The 16,946-nt window shown below is 39.5% G+C and overlaps 1 protein-coding gene across 1 annotated transcript in view; it reads left to right on the forward strand.

Annotated features, from left to right (window-relative positions):
- Positions 1 to 3,094: 3,094 nt before the first annotated feature.
- Positions 3,095 to 16,946, forward strand: part of fgfrl1a (fibroblast growth factor receptor like 1a) — a 74,540-nt gene continuing 60,688 nt past the window's right edge. Inside the window, exons 1-2 of the mRNA XM_039813969.1 lie at positions 3,095 to 3,607; positions 5,112 to 5,207. Coding sequence (XP_039669903.1) covers positions 5,147 to 5,207 — 61 coding nt within the window. The 5' untranslated portion in view covers positions 3,095 to 3,607; positions 5,112 to 5,146. The remainder of the gene's footprint in view (positions 3,608 to 5,111; positions 5,208 to 16,946) is intronic.

Genomic DNA, 16,946 nt, shown 5'->3' on the forward strand with positions numbered 1-16,946 from the left:
TTGACTCCCAAAAATAAAGTTGTTCTTTTTATCCACAGTTTTAAGTTTTAAAACTTTCAATGTATTGAACTGGGATGTGATGGTTTGACTTTGTTTCTTTTCTCTGTTTTTTGAATTGGTCTTACATTTATTTCCAGGTATTTAAAAGTTCTTTCAGATAGCCCTTTTCCCAGCTGCTCAGAGACTCTCTGAGACTCCGGGGAGTTTGGTCTGCCGTCTTCTGACGGTAAAATAAAACACAGTGGTTTAAGCCACGGAACTGGAGCACAGCCATAGACAATACTCTGCAGTGTTTCACAGTTTAACCAAATCATTGCTGTAAAGACAGTCATTTTAAATGACCCAAAATATCATCCGCCCATTTCACACAAACCTGAGGTTGTTTTGAGCCCAAACACAGGCTGAACTGAACTCTGTTCTTGGACTTCTTCTTAACTTAGTTTTTTTTTTCATGTTTAAACCTTGGCCATCTTCCAAACAGCTTTTTTGGACATGTGTTTTTAAATTACAAACATTGCTCAGATAATACTTTTTTCAACAGTTTGGCTTGCCTTTTAATTTTCCATTTTAAGAAAGTTCTTCTGTGTGTCCAATGGATTTGAAAACTTAAAGGTCAATGTTAAAATGTTTAGATTGTATCATACATGCAAGTAGGCTTACTGTATCTCCACTGGCTATCAATAACATATCATACAGAACAGTAGGAGTTTAATCAGTGAACAGGAAATAGAATGTTAGGATAAGATTAAACTAAAACTCTTAGGCAATTCATTTTCTTCTACACTATCAAATGCACCTCGATTTTAACTGATTTCTGTTAAACCAAGTTAACAAGCCAGCAAAAGGTGCATTTGTGTAGAAGAGTTTGACAACACTAAATGATCTACAATAAAGACTTCCTTACAGTATATCTGCAGTTACTAAGCAAAGTAAAGAGATGTGGTTTCATATGTTTGACATTAAACACAGTACACACAAACACAAACATATTAGTGGGGATTTAAGGCACTCCTGTAGAAACTATGCTTCAGGTATAAGAGGAAAAACAGCTCCACTTTTAAATAACTTTGGACTTATTACAGGATGTTAAATAATTAGCCCTGTGCTTGATCAGACCTCTACAGGATGGCAACGCTGGTGTGCTATTCCTTTTATCACCAGGAGATGGCACTACTGCTTTACAGTTCATATTTGGAATGCTCATGGTTAACATTATTTCCATATTAAAACAAAAGTTTTATGATATTACATGAGTTTTTAATAAGCATATTCTATTAGTTTTAGAAGATCATTTTTATTGGACCAGTTATTATTGAATGATTACTGCAAGAATGCATGATCATTGTATCATACATTTCAAATTTTTTTGAAATGTATGTGTACACTGAGATACATATAAGTCCAAAACAAAGATTTCAGAGTATGAGTTGACATCCGGAAAGTCCTTTTTAGATGGGAAAAGAGACCAATGAGAAGGAGACTGAAACTCAAAGATGGTTGAAAATGAAGTCTGCAGGACAATTCACAGTGGTGGAAAAAAATACCAAAATATTTTAAGTAAAAGTAGCAATATCATAACCAAAACTCTGTTACAAGTAAAGCTCCGGCATTCCACATTTTACATTTTAAAAGTACTCATTATGCAGAATGGCGCATTTCATTTTATTATATTATTAAAAAATATTTCATTAATATGTATATGCATCCAGGCTTCAAAATTAACTTTTTCGTCTACCAGCCAAATGGCTAATGAATGTTCAAATATTACCAGCCATTCAATAGATTACCATTGGGTTTTTTGGCTGGTGAGTGAAGCAAATCTACCAGCCACTTGCATATTTCACCAGCATTTGGCTGGTAAACGGTGCTAATTTAGAACCCTGTATGCATCAATTCAATGTTGCAGCTGATAAAGGTGTGGTGTATTATTTACTACTGCTTGGTAGCTTGTGAATTACAGCAAGGGATCAATAAAGTCTCTATCTATAAAAATACATAATGTATTTGTTAATTATATGTAGTTGTATTATTGCATAACCAGAATCTACAAAGTAACTAGTAACTAATGGTATCAAATACATGTAGTGGAGTAAAAGTACCATATTTCCCTCTGAATTGTAGTGGAGTAGAAGTATAAAGTATCAGAACATAAAAATACTCAAGTAAAGTACAAGTACCTCAAAATTGTAGTTAAGTACAGTACTTGAGTAAATGTACTTAGTTACTTTCCACCACTGATAACTCAACGCCCGTTTGCAACAGGGCAGATCAGAAATCACCTCGTCACACTGTCAATCATTGGTAATCTGAAAGCACACTGCTTTTTGTGCATGTATGATTAATAAGTTGAGAGAAAGAGGGATTGTATGTTGTTATGTATATATCGATTAGCTTTTCTAGGCCATCAATGCTGCAGGACATCTACACAAACCACATTTGCTGTTGTATTACATTTATTTATCACAGTACAGTATGTGAGCTTGAGCTCGTAATACCTGCTGTAATAATGTCTACATACCTTGAGGTGGCAGTGTTGGTCCATAATGATGCTTATCATGGACCACAGAGCAAAGTACTGTACATCATAGACTGTATAAAGAGTCAGTGCTGTACTGTACATGCACAAGGCTTCGTGAATATAATAGAATAGTGAAAAAAAATCTCTACTACTACTCCAACTACTACTAATACTACTTCTAGTACTACTAACAATTAGCTAATAACAATAGGCTAATATTAATAATAGGCTAATAATAATAATAATAAGAAGAAGAAGAAGAAGAAGAAGAAGAAGAAGAAGAAGAAGAAGAAGAAGAAGAAGAAGAAGACGAAGAAGAAGAATGTTATTATTCTTATTATTATTAAATGAATGAAGGTAATAAATAAAGAAATCCCAATTTTGTCCACCATTTCTGTTAATAACATGATTTAAGTTAATTTGAGATAATGCCCTCCTCTTCTCCCCCTTAACCGCTCCAAATTTGTCCACCACGTTCCTGCTCGGTGATTGGTCCGCTCTCTGATTGGCCTGCCCTCTGATTGGCTGAAAGTTCCGTACTCGGACAGTCAATCGACGCTGTTTGTTTGACTCGCCTGCGGCTAAAATTTGGACGGTGAGCCGCTGCTGGAGGCAATGTGGATACAGTATTCAGGTTTTCATTTTATAAATAAGTGCGTCAATACTTACGCAGACTGGCGGAAATGTAGATAGAGGCTTGTCTTTTTCTCTTCTTTCTTTTCCCGGTTCTGTGAGTGGTGTTCCTCGAGCGATTTACATGTGGACTGTCATTCAGAAATACTACAGCCTCACGTGTTTGACCTTAGTCTATCTATTTTAGATATTTCTTCCTACATTTACTCTCATATTTTTTGCTCGCGTCGTTGCAGCCTGCTTTGTACACTTTGACAAAGTCGACTTCATTCACTACAAGTTGGCGTTTCGGCAGACAGACGTATGCAAATTATTGTTGGTTTGAATCACGGATTAAGTTATCGCAATCATAAAACCATTGGAGAGGAGGTGAAGGACTCTTTCTGGAGAAAGGCATGGTATACGTGCAGGTCATCAGAGGGTAACACACTGTGGAGATCTCATCACTTTTTTACAGTAAGTCCGACGTTATTAATAAGACAAAGTAACTGTAACATTGTAATATGTAGGCTATATAATGTATCCTCACGGTCTTAATGCGTGTCTGTCGCACTTTAGAGTGAGTATAAAGTGAACTTGTATTATCACCTTTTCATTCGTCTTTCTTTTCGGGTTACCGAATTTAGTTTTGCCCTGATAAAAATAAAATTTGGAGTCAAATGTATCTCATATTCCTATATAATCTTCAACGGTATTAATCTACAGAAGTTATTACTTTAGGTAAAGTGTTGCCACTGAATACAAATAAACTGAAAAAATAGGCATGTAAATTATTGATTTTAAACAAATGATAAATATAAATTCTTTAGACCTCCAGTTTGGATGATGATAATGCAAACAATCACAAGTTAAAGGCTGTCCTCCTTAAATAAACTTTTACTCCTTAATTTACAGCCACTTTTAGCTGCTTTTTATGAAGTTTTAGGGAATATATGTTCTCCCAGTAAGATAAGTGCACTACTTATTCAAACAAAAATGTGTCTAAACCTGACTTTGGAAATCTATACTTGATTGCCACAAATCAAATCAACTATCCTCCACTTTTAAGTGTGTAGATGTTTCTGGTGAAATGAGATGCTGAGGTTGACAGATTGTGATCAAAGATACAGAATGTGAAATTGTTGAAATAAGACCTCATAAGGTTCAGGGAAGAATTTATGTGGCAGAGATATTAAAACCACTGTAAGGAGAGCCATATGGACAGGTGGACAGAATAAATCTCTGAGGAAAATACTTCCAGCATATCTCTGCTTCTGTGCTATTGCTTTAGGACAAATTTGCAGTGGTGTCCGGGCAGTGATGAGCACCTTACTTTATTTTGACTTTTGTAGTTCCAAATAAGGTTCAGAAGAATACACTGAATAGATAAGATGAAGTAGGAAGTGAGTTCATGTATTCTTTCACTGTCTTACATCTACCTTTAGAAACTTTAGCCTGGTAGGTTTTAAAACATCTGTATAGGAATTAAAGGTGTTATGAGAAATACACGTCTCTCAGTTTTGTTTAGAGAAATAACAGACTTTTATTGTATTTCTTTACTCTATTAAGGAATAACTTGATTATTTTCTACCAAGTTATTCCTACTTTTCTCTCCTCTTAAATTCAAGGCAGGTTTTCTCGTAGATGCTGACCAGCTGTCAACCAGTTGGTAGTAAATCATTTTTTTTGTAATTCCTTCGTGCTAGCAATTTTGGCAGCAATTAATAAAAATAAAAACTTCAGATGGTGAAATAATGAATACAGACCGTGGACTTCGGGTATAAATCAGACTCTGATGGTGGACAATACAGCAGTTTTGATAAATCAATGTTACATGTCATCGAAAAGATATACATGCACCTTCAAGGTGGGAAATAATGACTTAGTATCTCCCAAATATATAATATATAAATAATAATATGTCACCTGTTATCCTTCAGTAAGAAACTTTAATTTTCTCTCATTTCCTTTCACATCAAAGAGGCTGAGAATTCTTCTTTCTGAAAATAAACCCAAATGGATCTTCTCTGGGTCTATCTGTTGCTGAAGGTGGTCCTGATGTCTGCTGCTGCCAGGGGTGAGTAACAGAAGCACTGATTTCCACAGAGACTCGGAGCATTACAGTTATCAATGCCAGCATTAAGATAGTTCACTGCAACTGACATCACTATGTGGCAGTACTTGTTGAATAAAAAGTCTTCCAAAGGTTCACCTGTCATGGAGTAAATTTACTCTAGTGAAGTTAGATTTTTGCATTCTTGCTGTCAAACTGCTGTTTCAACCTCAGGAGGATTTGTTTAAAACATGGTGGTACGATTGACTGTGATTTCAGACACAACTATGTTGGGAGGACAGGAGCAGCTGCTGATACATTTGCTCAGATTTTCGGATATCTGCACACATTGGGAAATTTACCATATGAAGGCTTTTGCTCTTTAGATAGTCAGTGAACGTTTGACTTCGACTGGTTATTCAGTCACTGTCAGGTGTTCTTGTACTTGCCTGTGAGTTTCAGACTTGTAGTGTGGTTTTCTAGCCCCCGCTTATTTTTGCAAAGATGCAACCTTGTTGGCTGCAGAGTAAAAGTTAGTATTTTAACTCAAACTCTAAATTGAACAACACCACAGGGAGGACGGTGATCAGGGTCAGATACAGAGAAGTACCCGTCAGTACTTGGCACGCTACCTTGTTTCTTTCAATGAAACTTAACATAATAAAAACAAACTAACAGCTACAGAAGCTGTTCATGGATGAGAATGATCCCCAGCCTGCAGGCATTATGGGCAGACGGTCGTGGAGTTGGCGCCCGTTCCCGAGATCACACCAATGATGAGTTTTCAGCAGGAACAAAGCTGCATTCAGCGAGGCGAGGCCGAGCCAGTGTGCAGACATGGGGCCGAAAGTAAACACAGGCCCGTAGACCGCAAAGAGATGAGATTAGATTAGCCTATTAGGGATGTTTGCTGTGCAATGCTACAGCACTTCCTCCCCCTCACTGCCTGCAGTCTGTCAATGAAACCAGGGCAGGCTGCAGAGAGAGACAGAAGGTGGGGGTAAGGGTGGAAGGGAGGAAAAAAGGACAGAGGTGGAAAGAAATGGTGTGAAGAAAAGAAAAGGGGTGCCTCGGGACATAAGAACACTGGAGTAGTAATTGCTGATAAAAGAGAAAGAACGGAAGGAGGGAAAGGAGAAAAGAAACTAGGGAGGGAAGAGTGAGGAAGAGAAGGGAAAGAAATAGACAAGGGAAGGAAACCGATTATAGGAAGGGGTGTGAGAGAGAGGGCAGGAGAGCATGAGAAGGACAGAGGGGACAAAATGCCATACTGAACCTATAGAAACTGAAGTTCTCCCTTATCTTATGATAGGCTAAACTTGAGTTGACTGACATATCTTCTCTCTTGGTTAAAATACAGTATTAGCACTGGAGAAATCTAACTGAAGCTGCTGTGAAATAAGGTGGTAGAAATAAAAAAATAAATGTAATGAGAGGGATACTGGGTTTTGGTGGCCCGTTGGTCTGAATTTCTGCAAGATTTGCTGGCAGCCCTATATAATCCCTGGATTATTTTTGCTATTTTGCACCAAGATAAAACAATCCAAGTCAGAAAATTTTAAATGCCAAGGTGAAGGAAAATCACTTACTGACGTCTACAGTCCAACGTGCTTGCAGGTATGTTATTTCCAATGTAACTTGATTTCCCCTGAAATTGGCTTCTTAGATCAAGTTTACCTCCAGGCTGTTTATTGCCCACCACAGCTTTCACCAAACCACTGCAAGTTACTAATGGCCTTGCACTTTTTAAATGTAGCAGCTGTTTCTTGAAAATGTGCACACAAAACGACGCTTGATACACTATGTTTTCACCACAATAGTTACAAAAAGATGTGTGAGATCCTGATCAATCTGTTTGAGGTTTAGCTGTAGTGAGAGTAGCTAAGTACAGCCTCAGTAATCTACTATTAGCCACTGCTTTACTGTGCAGATAGGAGTTAGAGTAAGAGCTTTGCCTAGTAGCACATGGACAATAGGTGTTCATGAACAAAACAAAAACTTTTAACAGCAAGTCTGCAGTATCCCACTAAAGCTGGAAAACAATCAAGCTAAATGTCAGAATGACATATAAGACAGCCTTCGGGAAGTTGAACAAGCTACACAACTGTCCCAGTCCCTCAGCAGGGTCTGGGCCAAGTGGTGCTGTGCGGACACAAGACACCTAATATACCTAAATGAATCAAAACTGAGGCAAACATGGGGTTATGAAAAGAAAATCAAACACATAATTAAAATTTCTAGTCTTCAATTAACACATTCTATTACAGTAATAGAAATGACTGTGGAAAAGCTTTCTCTCATATTCTGCCCTTTTTGCATTCTCTGCTGCACTCTAAGAAATGACGTAGAGAAACATTTTTATTAGTGCCTTGGTGACTGCTGAGATGTCCCAGAGAAATATGCATACCGGAAGTGGGTTACTTGGATCAACTGTATAAACAATGAACACTAAAAAGCAAAATATCATAAGACAGATTGTGACATGATTTGAAATTGAAAACATTAACTCTTGTGGCCTCATCTGTCTCGGCAGCCCCCTTTGCACACAAGGTTCAGTTACAGTAAATGCAAGGCCACTATTGTATAAATCCAGGAAGTTATGTCCAACAGCTTCTTTATAACAGCACCAAAATGACTGCAATGTACACTATGGCTTATTGCATTAAAGAAATAGTTGACTGTATTGAAAAAAAAAGAGCGCAAAATGATTCCTTTAATGATAATAAATGATTCTAAATTCTAAAAAGGCCAAATATCTGAAAGATTGTTACTGTTAGTTACTTTTCTCTGGATGTCCTTGGAGGTGGTGAGGGCTGAGCTTCAGATGGCACTGAAGGCTGTTTTCCACTGTCGGTGCCGATTGGCCAATGGAGGCAGGAACAATGGAATAGCTAGAGCTTTGATGGACTGCTGCAACACACAGAGAGGAAGAGAGAAATTAGGAGATAGAGGCCTGGAACAGGACAGAAAGAGTGGAAGAGATACAGATACGGGTGAAGAGAGAAAAAGAAAGGAAAGGGGTAGCCAAAAGAAAGAACAGAAGGCAGACCGAGAGAAAAGGACAGAAACAGATAAGCCTAGAGATAGTAAGGGACAGAAAGATTTAAAGATGCAACATTTATACCCCTTCTTACAGCAGTTGTAGTGGTGTGTGTGTGTGTGTGTGTGTGTGTGTGTGTGTGTGTGTGTGTGTGTGTGTGTGTGTGTGTGTGTGTGTGTGTGTGTGTGTGTGTGTGTGTGTGTGTGTGTGTGTGTGTGTGTGTGTGTGTGGCCAATGCATGTTGGGCTACCTGCAGCTCTAGACAGAGTAATGCAGCATTTCCTCTGCATGGTACGACACGCTGCCACTTGCTTGGAACGTACTTTTTTGGTTTTCCATTAAACTAAAGTTCTGGACAGTACCTGGTACTTCTTTTTGGTATGTCACCTCCAAAAGATGTCACAGCAGTTTCAGCATTTCTGGCTTTATCGACGGGGTACTACTAGTCGAGAGTCAAGCTTGTACCATGCAGTGGACTTGAGGCATTAGGCTCAAGTGTAAACAATGGAAAGGAAAGGTCCATACTAAAACACGTTTAACACTGTTAAGATAATAGTTTGACATTTTAGGACATTTTCTTTTTATCTTACGTAGAAAGATCAATAACACTCATATTTGTATGCTAAATATGAAACTACAGCCAGGAGACAGTCAGCTTGGATTAGCATTAAGCAAAACCACAACTAATTATTTTTATACTTGGATGAAACAAATAAGATATGTGTCAATGTGTGAGCATTACAGGTACTAGTAGGCGGGTTTTGTTACCTTTTTGTAAAGAGTCAGGTTAACTGTTTCCTTCTTTTCCCAGTCTTTATCCTAAACTAAGCGTCTCCTGGCTGTAGCATCATATTCAATTGACAGTTGTGAGAGTGGTATTGATCTTCTCATCTAAGAAGCAAATTGGCGTATATTTTCCAAAACGTCAAACTATTCCTTTTTAAAGCGACAGGACATTGAGTTCCTGAGTCCATTTTGTTGTGAGGTATTGTATTTTTCCTCCTGGCCTAATGTAGACGTTGAAGTAATACAACATTAATACTTCCACTGCAGCTACACATACAAGAGTAACCACTTCCCTCTAGACCATTTTCTTGCATTTAACAATCAGAGAAGCCCATTTTAGAAGAGCAGATGTTGCATTTTGAAAAAGGGACTTTGGACCCTATCTTGCACTCAGCGCAATTGCCTTTGTACACCGACGCATGTATCATTCCTATTTTGCACCCGACGCACAGCGGACTTTTCCCTCCACAGACGCACGTCGGTAAATTAGGGAATGTATTTGCGCTCCCTGGGGCGGTTCAGCGAAAAGAGGAGGCGTGTTCCGGCGCAAACGTTCTTTGGTGCTATTTTGCAGTTTCAGAAAACAATTCCGCCACTGACCAGGAAAAACCTGGTCTAAAGTCAGTGGCGCTAGTCTAAAGTCAGTGGTGTGTTACTCAGATGCTATTTTAGGGGCGCATGCTTGGCCATAATGTAGCGTGTGCACAACGCGCATACACCTTGCTTCCCTCATCTACACGGACGCAGCAATTCCCATTTTTGCAAACCATACATAATTACAAGGAAAAATGTGACCTGAAAATGCGCTTCAGGTGTTTGGATAGATCAGGAGGCACTTTACAGTACAGTCCTCAAAAAGTCGCAGCATTCTTTGTGGCTTGTTGTGTTTTACACAACATTTCCATGAATCATGGATGTGTTGATGACATAAATGAGGAAATATTAGAGGACTTAAGGAGACGTGATGTTGAACTACGGTGGGATTGGACACTCCGGCGGGATCTGGTCCGGGAGTGGCAATGTGCGATGTGCTCCTGATGGAGCGGGTGGACGGAGATGGAGTGGGGGGAGGAGGAAGGGGCACAACAGGAGCAGGTGGTGCGTTTGGAGGCCCACGCTCCATGGCTGCAGCAATCCTCTCCAGACTGTGGGGATACGCCCGAGAGGCCGCAGCAACATCGCCACCCGGTCAAGACGGGCATTTATTACTTTGCCGAATCCCGGACAGTGTGCGCCAGGCAAATCCGCCGTTATAATAGCAATCCACCATGGAACAAGCGCGCCTGCTCTTAAAGGGAATGTGAGATGACGCTCTGATTGGTTTATTGCATGTTACGCCCAAACCACACCTAGCTACTTCAGACCGACCCATTTTAGATTTGCGTCGGGCGCAAGACTCATTTATCCCTCCGGTAGAATAACAACAGCGCCCGAGATCCGCCCACAAAGCTACTTGCGTTTCATGTTTGATACTTGCATTTCAGATCGTTAAAATAGGGCCCCTAGTCTTTAACGGAAAAACTGTTAGGTCTGTTGCTTTCTCGGGGCTGATGATTAGGCAGGTGGCCGGTGAGGAAGAATATACCAAAAAAAGTTAGACACTTGGAATGCACTGAACAGATCAAGTGTTTGTTTATTGGTAAGTGCATGCCTGTGTTTCTGCTTGCCACTGCGCACACACACACACACACACACACACACACACACACACACACACACACACACACACACATTAATTGTGCATGTGATGTGAAATGCCAGCGGGAATGTCCGATGGTTATCAGCATGTCATATGGTATTTACGTGAGCCAACTGTTAAACACTTCATGGTCAAACAACTGGAAGAGGGCAGAGAGGATGATGATATGTGATTATTGATGTTACTGTTACTCCAGAAGAGACTTTTCTTTTTTCTTTGCTTAAACTTGCGATGATCACAGTCTTGTCTTGTCTGCATCTTGCACCCCAATCCAAAGAAAGGATAGACCAAGAAATTAGATGATGAGTGTGGGTTTTTGTACATCGTTTCCTGATGCAAAGTTCTGTCTAAACAATTTAATGTTTTCCGGGTGATTGAGTCATATAGACCACCCATTATCCAGAGGGAGGGAGAGGAAAAAGAGACAGAGATGAGAGGGTCCATTTGTTGTTATACCAAGTGTAAAGAGCCACAAACACATTAAAAATGCATCTTTACAGCACTGAATCTGCCAAAACAGAAATGCAGCAACAGAGAAAGACAAGAGAGCATCGTCACTGCAGACAGTGCAGAGTGTAAACAACCGAAGACACAGATGCTGAAAACGTATACAACTAGAAGACGCTACCCATAAATATAACTTAACACATGTAAGCACGCACAGGCGCACACACACACAGCCCACAATCACTTAGCAACCTCCTGTCCCACTCACTCATTACTTAGGAATGTAATTAGCATGCTAACACTAACAACGATGGGTAGGAGAGAATTGCGGTTAGGTAAGAAGGGCTGGAGGAGGCACACATTTACCATACATGAAAGCACTAGATAACTAGTAGAGCTTTAAACTTTTCTAGAAAAGTAAGAGACGACTAGATATGAAGATGAATAGACAGAACAGAGGTGTAAGTGGTTTTTCCCTCGTTTTTCCCTCGGAAGTCTTTCATAGATCATGTTTTTCTTCTACTTATGTTCTAATACTTTTCTTTCCATCAAATCAAATAAAGAAATGGAAGGTGGATAGGGTAGCTACGTGAACATGACAGAGGGGAATGAAAGTGCCTTTAAAGGCCACAGTCAGACGAAAAATCATGTACTGTTCCTTCCCTATGTTTAAAAGCAGACTCATTTAAGTTTTGTGGTCACAAATCCTTGTCTTTGGACAATCTTAGTGCTTAAGGTATAATAACTGTGATTTGGTATTTTGCATTTGGTGCAGCTAACAATTATTGATTAACCTGCCAATAATTTCCTTAATTGATGGATTCATAAAATAAAATTTAGATAAATGTCTATCCCATCCCAGAGTCCAAGTTGACGTGTTCAAATGTGTTGATATTCAGCTGTAGTGTATATATATTTTTTTTCTTTTATTGGAAAGTGTAGATAGATAGAAAATAGCAAAGAGCCGCGGGTCGGATTCAAACCCGGGCTGCTGCCAAGGACTCAGCCTACATGGGGCGCACTCTACTGGGTGAGCTAGCGGTCGCCCATACTCTAGTGTAAGCTAAATGGCTGCGGCATGATTGGTGTTCAACCTGCAGGGCTATAAAAGGAGTTGCAAGTAGTAGGGCTGTACCAAACACCATTTTTTGAGCTTCGAAGCTTCGGTGCTTTTCAACAGTGACCATTGAAAGCTTCTGTGGCGGTGGCAACATTTCCGACCGCACCTGAAGGCAGCTTAATTTCACCAAAAACGAGGGAAAGAAAAGAGACGAAGCTAGAGATGAAGCGACTGCTTTGTTGTTGCAAGACACAGTCACCTGTTGTTACACAAAATCCTGGGCAGATCAGTGCTTGTTTTTTAGTTTTTTACCTTCATAGTGTTTACAACTTTTTTGTTGCAGCGATAGAGGCAGTGATGTTTTGCACGCTGCAATACGGACGAGTCTGATCGCCCTTTAACATTACCTGATTGTCCACCTCAGGTTGACGTCGGGTTGCTTTTCTCAAAAAATGTAATCGGACTCAAATTGTTACTGTAGGCATTCAAAACAAACGAGTGACAGACGCAGTGTGTGTTAATGCTCAGCCAGCCAGCGCCTTTGCTGAGTTTTGTTGGTGGCCATGATGTTGTGGCCCTCCTCTCCATGGGGTTCGGGAAAAGTCTCATTTTCCAGCTCGCTCCGTTAGTGGTGAAGGAGTGGCTAAGGCGAATGCTAGCGATGTTAAGCTGACGTCAGGACCAAAAGTTAGTGATTGGTTATGGCAGATCCAATAGTTTTAAACTACAACAGAGAACCCGCTTTCGAGGAAGTTAACACTTGTCAATGGAGAGTGGTCAGACTCTCTGTACAAATGAAATGTACAAGAGTCTGGTAGGACCAGGCTAGAGATGGACGACATAGCTCTGCATAAATTAGCCAGCGGCTAGCGGACATTCAGCTAGCAGCTTAATCCTGACAAAACAACACAGTGAATTTCAGCCTGCATGCACGTTTAAAAAAAAAACAACGAATATTCAAATCCCAAAATTGAAAATCAAATACCTACCCATCAAACGAATATTTGGATCCAGCCCTAGCAAGTAGTGGAGAAATAGCTCAAGTAGTACTAATAATAATAAAATAATGCTTTTATAAAGGCCTCCTATCACTGTTTATTGAGATGTGGTGATCGATGTATTTCAGTTTGAAAAGCACTGGCCTTGGTTGCAAAGACCACTATCTAACAAGGAGATACTGTATAGGTGACCAATGAATAAAAATGGTTAATCTTTAATGAATCATGTTATTTTGTGTTTAAACTACACCCACATTGATTGTATTTTCCCACACACTGTGTCCAGCACTGATTAACCATGTAATTACATTCTGTGATAAAACACATTGTGTTAGTTTTGGTAGTTCTCTTTACGTGAAGAATGGAGGAGGAGGAGGAGGAGGAGGAGGAGGAGAGCATCTTGATTCCTCATAAAGTAAACAACTGCATACCACAGACAGATGCTTCAAACACACAACTTTACCTCTTTGTAAACAGACACACTCACATCAGTAAATCGCCTACACCCCCACTCCTGTTTTTTAAGCATACAACCATCTTCAGTCACAGCTAACTATCGTAAATACCATTTGACATGCTGATAACCATTATATGGCCTGATGGTGGTGGTGGGCATCTGCCTGCCAGCCTCAGTGTTTGCATTGAAAGAGCTGGATCCAGAGAGGTGACATTTTTCATTAAAATGCATTTTTTCAATCATGGGACAAAATAATATACAATATTGTTAAGTTAGGGAAGAACATTTTATGTCTATGACCTAGTTTTAGAATTGGCAACAACAACTCTTAAGGTAGAATTTAAAAAAAAGTATTTTAGGTGACTCTATCATGAAGCTTAATTTACTATTCCTAACCAGTGATCATTTTGTCCTGAAAAGCAGAAACATTCAATACATGTGTTTGTTATTTACATGGTGATTAACAGACAAAGGGAGGCTTCAAAGGGAACAAATTACTCTTTCAGTTCCTCTTGTTAAATCCTAATGTCAGGGCCAAATGTTCTCTTATTGGCTGTTTGGACAAGTAGAGCTGTGGCTGCCAAAGACATGTCCAAATGAGAAATTTAAAGAACAGACTCCTATGTTTTTCTTCTATCGTGAATTTTGTTTGATTTCAGAAGTTTGGAAGAGATATTCGTCTTTTATGGACAGTCTAGACCAAGATGTCTCTCTGGGATTTTCAGCATACATTCTTGTTAAAAATCCACTACTATAATTGGAAAATTATGTGTGTGTTGGTGTGAACTTGCATATATTGAGAACTGTTCATGTGATCGGCTTATTTGCTGGGGACCCAAGGACGTGTCCTGTCATCTTGAATTATAGTAAATATAATAATATCTCATTTCATTTATTTTTTTATGTCAAATAAATACTTGGCAGCTTGTATTTTGACATCCATAACTACTGTCCACTGGAAAAAGAATTCCACCGTATCAGAAATATAACCGAATAAGAAGAAGACGCAGAAGGAGATGGAAGAGGAAAAAAAGAGTTTTACATAAATGTTTGCGTCATGCCTAAGCAGAGCATCACTGTCGGCAAGTTCTCGCCGCCAAATAGAAGAGATTGGCGCGTGGTAGCGAATCTCCTGAGAAGTCAGGTAAGATTTCTTAAGTATGTTGCTGATTCACACTTTGGCCAAGCTAGCTAACGTTAGCTCAGTGTTCGTGTTTCATGCTTCTTGTGGGCGGCTAGTTGCTAATTTAACCTAAACCGTGAATTGTTTCCCCTGCGCTGTGTCGTCTGTGTGTTGTTGTTTTGTCAGAGGATATGCGCAAGTAGGGTGGGGGTTCTAGCTCAAAAGTGAAGTTGACTAAAAACTTCACAACAAAACTAATCAAGAACACGACAAATCATCTATTGAAAGCTACTTTGCCAACAGTCAAGTTTCCATCCATATGTAGCACATATGAATTTCCAGGAAATCCACAAAAGAAAATCCTAATTAATGCTCATTTTCCTCAACTACTGTTTTGCTAGTCATTTTAATGTAAAACATTACATTGCACATAAAGAAATTAAACAACACTGACATAAACCCTGAACCCATTTGCAGGGACCTTTTTAGGGGCAGGTTATCTCTCCCCCCACACCCCACTTCTGGAACCACTGTTCTCCTCAGAGCTTTACGGGGCCTGTTAAAGTTAAAGGCTATTAGCCCACATTTAGATAAAGTCAATGTTTGCTTTGACTTTGCTAATGGTGGGGTAGTAATGGGGCTGTCTGGACACACTCTGTAGGGGTTGATGGTGTGTCGCTGTAATGCGAAAATGTGATGTGTGTTTGTGGAAGGGGTGCAGCAAAGACAAAAGCAACAGGACAAGATAAGATAGCAGAAGAAGGCTTTGTGGAGAGAAAAAGTGAGAGACAGAGGAAGAAAATGGTTAAGTCCCTACACATGCGGTTTTACCCTTTTCTCCCCTTAAGTAGCTATATGCTGTAAAAATCATCTTGTGCCACACTATCTGACAGTATCACACAGTATTTGTATCAACTCTTCATTTAAGCTATATATGATGTTTTCAAAGTATGAGCTCATGATTGCAGGGGTAAGTTTTTGTCAGCGGGAGGGTAGAAAAGTATGCGGGGAATAGAGGAGAAACATCTTAGTTTGCTGTTTAAAGGCATGTTTCCACTTTCTAGCCTCCCCTCACACCAACATACAACGCATCTGTTTCTTACGCTTTCTCTGCATTTTAAAGCACACAAAATAATGTTGGATTTTGCTAAGATGGCGTTGCAGTTATATATTAGTAAATATTTGTTGTAGCAGAGCAGGTAGTTGAGGTTTTTTTTTTTTTTTTTTTTTTTCAGTTCCTCTTGTGAATATGACCGTATACATATTTCAAAGTTTCTTTCTTCTCTGTTCTTTCTCTTACTCTCTTTCTTCCCCAGTTTCTCGGTCTCTCTCCTACATAGTGCAGTATTGTGTGGGTTGTGGCGCCACAGTGCTGTATTGTGGTCTCAGTGGGGTTGGGGTATGTTTGGTCAACGCTACAGCGCTGCGGGTCAAAGGTCAGCCAGTGGATCTGGGAGGGGTCATGAAGTGTGTGGGTGTGGGTGTGGGTGGGTGGGAGGGGGGTCAGAGAAAGCACATGCCAACACCAGAGGAGACTGTAATAACACACCAGAAACCCCACAGGACAACACACACTGCTTTCACTCCTTTATCTCCTGTCTGTCTCTCACTCTGTCTCTGTTCAATAACCTTATTGATATGTAGAATTACGAAACATTTTAATAATACATTTAATTCAACTATTGTGAAGATACTGACTTACAATACATATATCTTTTCTTTATTATTGTGTTTCCATCCAGATGTAGCAGAGACTTTAAGTTTAACCCCGACAAATCTTGGTTTGGAGGGTAAACATGCAATTTTTGCAATAATGTCTGTCAGTCAAGCATTTACTCAAAACACTTATTTTCCAATCAAGTGGATTAGTCATGAAAAATAAATTGTATTGTATGTATTTCATTTCTTAAGGTCTTGACCCCAGTAATTATGAATGATACCTACTAACTATGATATCAGTGGAGCTTTGTCTATCCCCACCTCACAAATGAAGTCCCATACACAATACCATTAATTAAAATAACTTCCCAGCTTGTCTACAAGTATCTGCTGTGGATGTGTAACATTAAATTCACAACTCAATAATAAAAGAGTGCAGAAAAACTTCACGAATGCAAAGCACCAAATGTTTTTTTTCATATGTTTATGACATT

This window comes from Perca fluviatilis, chromosome 10 (assembly GCF_010015445.1).
Source record: "Perca fluviatilis chromosome 10, GENO_Pfluv_1.0, whole genome shotgun sequence".
NCBI lineage: Eukaryota > Metazoa > Chordata > Actinopteri > Perciformes > Percidae > Perca > Perca fluviatilis.